This window comes from Solanum dulcamara, chromosome 4, assembly GCF_947179165.1.
Source record: "Solanum dulcamara chromosome 4, daSolDulc1.2, whole genome shotgun sequence".
Lineage (NCBI taxonomy): Eukaryota > Viridiplantae > Streptophyta > Magnoliopsida > Solanales > Solanaceae > Solanum > Solanum dulcamara.
In genome coordinates, this window is record NC_077240.1 from 44,070,929 (window position 1) to 44,078,514 (window position 7,586).

A 7,586-nucleotide genomic window follows, 5' to 3' on the forward strand; every position below is an offset into this window, starting at 1 on the left:
TTTAAATCCCCTTTTACGGTATTGCTGCTGTAACACCAGATTTGAGGCATGAAAAGTAACAAGTTTTTTTCAAGACCTTTAGCGTCTAGGTGAATTTCAGCATCGAGTCACCATGATATATAATTTTTGCCGAAAATATCAAGTGCCAAATTTGACAAATTTGACATGATGAAAATTATTATAAAAATATTTAAATTAGATTAATAAAATTTTAACCATTAAAAATTAAGAAATACCATATGCAGTATTTTAATAAGAAAAATTATTTTCATCAGTTAATAAAGTTACTGCTACCTTATATTATTTAGAGAACATTAAAACTGAAAATATTCAAGTGTATACTTGTGTTTAGAATCTGAAAATAGAAATAGTTCTATCATCGAAACATACCTTATAAGAGACTTCGTGCTGATAATGTGTTATAAATAAAATGACAAATTAAATTAAGAAGAAGGGAGAGAGAACAAGGGAATAATTCTTCCTTTCTTGTGTTTTCTACCTCCATTCTTTACTTACAATAATGGCCATTTATAGGCCAAAAAAAGAAACAAATTGTAGTGGAAACAAAATATAGTGGCAACAAATTGTGGTGTTTGATCTCATTAATATAATGGTGGATCACATGGACGTATAATATTATTTTATAACATTAATGATATTGTAAATTTTTGTAGTGCCTAGGTGGTGATGATAGCATGAGCATCAAAGGCTGCTAGCCCGCGACACGTGTACATATGTTGTCAATAAAGTCTGGAATGAATGGAGGTGGGCGCACGTAAAAAAAATGATAAACTACAGATAGTCTTTTTTTGTCGATAAGGAAAAAGACAGGCAAATTCTAACATTTAGTACAACATCATCAAAGCATTAAGCTATAAAATGGAAAGCCTTAACTGACATAAATACTCTCTAATTCAATGATAGTTCCTGTAAGCAAACACGTTGACCATGAGGTGTGAGCTTATTGCCACATATATTAGTAGTAGAAGTAGCTTTGTACGCACGTAGCAGGCTAGCAGCCTTTGATGCTCATGCTATCATCACCACCTGGGCACCACAAAAGTTTACAATATCATTGAATTTATTACATTCAAAGGATGATTGCATTTAAAGGATGATTAGTAAAATTGTTCATTTTATTTATTGTTCATTAAGCCCTATGCGAAGTCAATCCTTTTTTTTGGGAAGATAACATTTATGCAAAGTCAATACTAAACATATAAAAATGGACAAAGGAAGTGCTAATTTGAAAGCTTAACTTTTCATGTTATTAGAGAACTAATACTCTTTGCGTTTTAATTTGTTTGTTTGATTTTGACTTGACAAAAATTTAAGAAAATAAAGAAGACTTTTGAATCTTATGATCTTAAACTAAAAATATGTAGAATATATCAACATGTTCTTTAATCTTGCGTTCTTAAACATGTTACATGGAAAGTTAGAATTAAGAAGTTACTAAAAGTAAAAGAGACATTCTTTTTGAAACATACTAAAAAGAAAAGTAAAACATGAAACAGGGGGGTAATTCTTCATTCTTTATCTAACGCTCTAATGAAAACACGCAATATTTCCAAGAATTACAAAATTCATTTCTGATTATTATAAAAATATTAACTCAAGGTCGATGTTGGGCACGGGCTCCTCCTAACTAGTAATGGATATTAAATAACTGACCACATTGCTGTTGTTAGGAATGGATATTCAATAAATGGCCACATTGCTGACACCATCTCTGTAAGAATTTAGTTTGTGTATTCTGAATGCTTAAATGATCGAGCAAGAATTGAAGAAATTGTTTGTTAATTGGTGGATGGTGTACTTCATTTATGAATTGAACAAGAACTGTACAAATTCTGAAATGTGCATACTGAAGTGTGGTACAGGTATGCTCTATTTTTGATAGCTTTTTGGTGTTTTTAGAAGGTTGAAGTACTATACGACTCTTACACCTGAATGAAAATGGTATCAACACAGATGAGAAGTCCACATAATATAGTTTGGCCACAATTTTGTTTCCTTGATATGTAAGTCATTTGAAAGGTCCTTCCATTAAGTTTATTCCTCTGGTTGGCTGCTTGGTTGCAGGCACTAATTGCTGATTTTGAAGTGTCAGAAGGGATTTATTCTCGGGCAAGAATTGAAGAATCTGATTCGGTGTGTCTATGGCTTGGGGCAAATGTCATGCTGGAGTATTCATGTGAAGAGGTATCTGACTGATAGTTGAAATGATGCCTTTCTGTAGCTTTGAATACTGTGATATTTGAAGTTCTAATCAAGAGATATTATTGCATGTTTAATGGAGCAGGCTACTACCCTTCTTAAGAAAAACTTGGAAAATGCAAAAGCCAGCTTAGAAGTTCTTGTTGCCGATCTACAATTTTTGAGGGATCAAGTGACAATCACTCAGGTCCATTCTGCTTTAACTCTTATCTCGGTCTATAAATTGGGTAGTGTTTCGCTGGCAATAAATTGTCTTTACATTATATTAGTTAGTTTTTAATTACTTCTCACTTGTGTTGCATATGCTAGGCAAGAAAATCGTTATGCTTTATGTCCAAAAAAGAAACAATTAATTTGTGAATACCCGTAAATGTATCTAATGTTGGAAGTGAGCAATTTTTGAGGCATAGGCTTTCAGTAGCTCGAGATCACACTTATCAGATTCCATCGGGGAAGTGATTTTTTTCGGAAGAATCGCCATGATATACCTGATCCATGCTATATATATATATATATATATATATATATATATATATATATATATATATATTACTTTAAAAACATGAAAGTCTTAGAAATGTTGATTGAACTTTTTGTACTTATTAAACACTATTATAGACAAAACTGTCATTTACCATTTTCCTCAAATAATTTTCATTTAATTATTATCGTAATATTTAGAACTTTGAAATTAATGAAAGTCAGAAGGATTAAATCTTTAATTATTTGTAAGAGGTAAAGCTCCTAATGTTTAGTACTTTAAAATTGACTAGAATTTACTTCTTAAATCCTTCCTTATTTGAACTATATTGAAAGTCCTAACATTTAAAGACTTTAAAATCAATTACAATTTTGTTAATTTATAGCTATTATTTGAATTCCTTTTATGTGTAATATGACGTTTTGCATGGACTTCTAACTAACCATATTCCAATAATCTAGCTATTGTTGACTGTATTTTTTTTTAAAAAAATAATTCCAGCAATTAACCAAAAAATTTACTTTACGTAAACAAACAAATGAAATGTATATTTTATTACCTTAGATAAATAGTTCCCTTATTTGAACCATGAAAGTACGTATTTTATACACAATAAATTCTTGAGAGTCGCCTCCCTTCTCCCACTGCTACTCTAGGTGCCGTGCCCTCAGGTCTTTATTCTTCCTCTGTTCTTCTTGTTTGTTTATTTGATATTTGCAGGGTTGCTTGATATTAATGGTGTTAGAAAAAATATGATACAGAAAGTTAATTTCTTAAATATTTGCCTAACAAGACCTTATGTTTTGTTTAAAGATATCAGTGAACTTTAATACTTGTCAATATTGATTTTCCAAAGATATAATATCACATAAAATTAAAAGAAGGAAGACAATTATTTTTACCTAAAATTTAAGCGTGAAACATATACATAAAGTAGTGTTTATATTTTTTAACTATTGTATGTGTGTATGTATATTAGTAAAAAAGTTTTCCCTATATTTTTGAACTTTTTTTGGCTATATATTTTTTGACGCTTTTTTTTTAAAAAAAAAAATTGACTATTTTTTGGATATTTTGAAAAAGGTTTTTGCATATTGTATTGGACATTTTTAAAACCTTTTTGTCTATTATATTGAATTTTTTTGACTATTTTGTTTTTGCCTATTAGATTGGAAGTTTTTTGACTTTTCTTTTGGATTAAGTCTCTTTTAGTTGGAAAATGATTCTTCGTGTAAGAATTTAATCAAATATTTTTTTTTGATATAATGTATGGTTACTATAAAAAAATTTAACCATAATTTTAATTATGATTGTTACTATAAAAAAGGAATTAATTTAATAAATTTATTTCATTGGTAGGAGTCAGGTCTGCGTACACTCTACCCTCCCCAGACCCCACGATGTGGGATTTCACTGGGTTGTTGTTGTTGTACTATAAAAAAGGAATTAATTTAATAAATTTATTTCATTAACCAAAAAGAAAAAAACTACAATGTTAAAATAAAAGAATGGAAAAGGAAAAAAGAAAAAACATTTGATTTTAATTATGTTTGTTTGTTACTATTTTTAAAAAATGAGGAATTAATTTATGCGAAAGAACAAAAAATAATTGGAATAAATAGTGGGAAGTTTGGGTGGCTGGGTGGGTACGAGAATTGGGGGACCCCACATCACCTAGCAAAGTGCATGTGTCAGTGTGCCTTACAAGGTGCCTGACACCATTCGCCTTCCTTTTCTGTGTCAGTTATCGTGTCGACGGTGTATGAATTAAGGCTCATGGCCCCCAGTGCCTTTACCGTTTTGGTTTCTTCCGTAATTGATTTGCTGTTTTGGAATTTTTGGTCAATCTTTTTGCCCTTTTGGCTCCGGACTCGAACAAAATATGTGGGGGGAAATAGGATTAGTAGCTTTAATTGGCAATGTATAAGCTTGTAAGTTTTTTGGATAGGAGACCCCTTATACTTTTGAATGTTTGTAAAGTTTTGACAGCTTAGCATCTCCCTTGGAAGCTGAGTTTGGTTATTAATAGAGTTACCTTAAAAAAAAAAAAAATTGTACTTATATACTTTTTTTAAGTTGTGTAATCATTAATATAGGTGACATGTGTGAAGCAGGTACGTTAAAGACTAGTATCATGAAAAATGGATACAAAATTTTTATTGCTTTTTTGTATTGGCAATAGGTCTGAACAAGTATCTAAAAATATTTAGATATTTGTATCCTGTCAAAGTAAGGAACCATGGCATATATGTGTGGAATAGATTCCATCTTAGAGAGTTGAAAGAGCAATATCTTCTTGTTACTTCTGTTTATTTTTCACATCTGCATAATTCCAGCGACAGGTCATTGCTATCATTTACTTTTTTGCTTATTGTTTAAGCTGCTGTGTCTCAGGTCACGATTGCTCGAGTATACAACTGGGACGTGCATCAACGTAAGTTTCGACAAGCTGCCAGCCCAAAAGAATAATGATAAAAATCTATATACATGGTATTCACTTTTGCTGCAAAGAGTATGAGTTAGATATTTGTTCATCGTTTTAGGTTTGCTTCTTTTGGACTCTCCTCTAGCAGGATTCTGGTTTTTTATTTCAGACCAGCAGTTGTTGGGCTTGTAGCAATTTTGTAAGAAAGCAAATATTTGTTGGTGAGTCTGTGCATTTACTAGATGGTTAGGATCAAAATTATAATGATACAATCTGTCTTAAAAAAGAGTGTAATGATACAATTGTTGGCAAAAATTGTCAAATTGTGGTATCACTATGTTATATTGTTCCTTTATGGGACTTGTCTCTGGTCGCTGTACTCCAAAGAGAGAAATAAATAGCTCTAGTTTGCCTGATTTTATTATCTCAGTAAAATGTTCACCATATGTAATATTTACTTTAAAGTTATAATTCATTTGCAGATTAACCATAGTTAAACATGCTTCATGCATAACAGTCCAACCAACGGGGGCGAATTTATAGGGGAGACTATGGGGCACGTGAACCCATGGTCTCTCCATAAATTAGATAGTTTATGTATATATTTTCTAAAATTGGTATAATACTAACTATTGACACTCATGCTCCAAGAAAGTTGAATAGTGCTTGGTTGAAGGTTGAGTTACATGAGAACTTGGGATCAATTCTCACTTACTAGAGGAATTGGGATTAATACATTTCTCTTCTTTTTTTTTTAGTAGTACAACCCTGTACTAGAAATCCTAATTTCGCCTCTGCCTACTAATATATTCATAAAGTTTTCAATGCCATTGACCTTTTGGATGAGTTTCTGCCAAAAGATTGTAGCAAATTTCGCTGTAAGCATCAAGGGTGAAGTGGAATGGTAAAGGTTTATGTATCCTAAATTAGAGGTCTTGAGTTTGATACTCTAAAATGGGGTCTTCTTTGATAGGCAGCGCCTAAAACCCCTCTAGCAGGCTTTCTACAACGTGAATCTAAATTACTCGGCCTATAGTGGGTTTGGGACATCGGATGGTAAATCAAAGGGATAATAGATTAGAAAGTAGACCATTATAGTTTCCCTTTCCAGTTCTGCAAGTATAAGGACAAAGGTGCCCATTTCCCAGTGATGGAAATTCTCCTCAAGGCTCAAGTCTATGTGCCCCATGACAGACAGAAGGAAAATGGGATGGGGTGGGGAGGGGGAGAAAACTAGTATTTACTTTCAATTCCCAATATACATATGAGGTGCTTTTGAAAAAAGTTGTTGGTGACACATGCTTGATTCTTGCCATGTGTGGTTCTTCTTGGCTAGAAATGTTGGAATTGCTGCTTTTATTATTGATTGGATTCTGAAACAAATATGCATTTCTATAATTGGTTGCTGCTGAATGTTCTCTGGCAATCTGGTGTTTCAAATTGACCAAAGTCATTTCCGCTTTTCAAAAAAACAGGTGCATTGATCAATGACATAATATGCAAAAGTATTAGTAAGAGTTTCAGACTATGCTCAGCATGTTTCATCTCTCTATGTAAATTAATGTTTTATTGCACCAAGGCCTACTAAAGAGCTTAATCCTTATATACTAATATAATCCTTATGCAGTAAGTAAAATAATAATCTTTGGCAGTTGATTCTAGTTTGAAGGCTAAGAGACAAATTCTTTGGCCTGTCATTGTCTATTGTGTTTCTGTTTTTCTTTCCGCCCTTTACTCTAATATGATACTTCATTATAGCAGCATGTTGTGGTTTGAGTTCACACACTTAAGTCGAGAATATTTGGTTGACACAGATTTATTTAAAGAATGACTTTTGTGCATCATGAGAAACCTGTTTGGTGCCATTGAGGGTTGGGTTGGCAATGTAGGTGAAGTAACAGTATGTTTGACAAGGAGATTAATCAAAAGGCGGTTCTTGGCATTTGTGCCCACACATGGAGATGGGACTTCTTTTTATCTTTATTGACTTACAAGTACTTGGGAGTTGGGACTGTGTGGGAAGGATCTTTGTAGGGCTTCAAAACACCGCGTTGACAAATTAAACTTTCTGAGAGTCCACATATGTTCTTCTGTGGAATTTAGATTTGGCTTTGGTTTAAGTTTTGAAAATTTTCGGCACCTATGGTATGGTTTAACCGTCAATGAAATGGGTGAAAAATAATTTAAGTTCCAGAAGGCATAAAAAATCGTTAGGCATTTTTATCAAAAAAATGTTGGGTTTGTGTCACTTTTTAAATTAATATTTTTAGTGAAAAAACCTGTCATTTTGATTTTAGGACAACTTTTGGGTTTATAAAAGAATAAATGTGTTCAATCACTAGTGAAAAGGACTGCTGTTTTATATACCATGACTGCATCATTTCTAGTTGGTTGCTGCTATAGTTTGAAATAAGCAAATCAAGAGAGAAATTAAATTCAATCTAGTACGTGGCCTTAAGA

General features: G+C 32.2%; 1 protein-coding gene across 3 annotated transcripts in view; it reads left to right on the top strand.

The window, feature by feature from the left end:
* LOC129887389 (prefoldin subunit 3-like) overlaps positions 1-5,542 on the top strand; it is a 40,967-nt gene extending 35,425 nt beyond the window's left edge. For 2 of the 3 annotated variants that reach the window (XR_008766341.1, XR_008766340.1), the window contains exon 4: positions 2,086-2,206. Coding sequence is in view for 1 of the 3 variants with exons in the window: in XM_055962469.1 (XP_055818444.1) it covers positions 2,086-2,205; positions 2,306-2,407; positions 5,096-5,170 (297 nt within the window). In the remaining 2 variants the exon portion in view is untranslated. Of the gene's footprint in view, positions 1-2,085; positions 2,207-2,305; positions 2,408-5,095 lie in introns of those variants that run through there. The other variant, XM_055962469.1, reaches the window with a different exon arrangement.
* Positions 5,543-7,586: the final 2,044 nt, after the last annotated feature.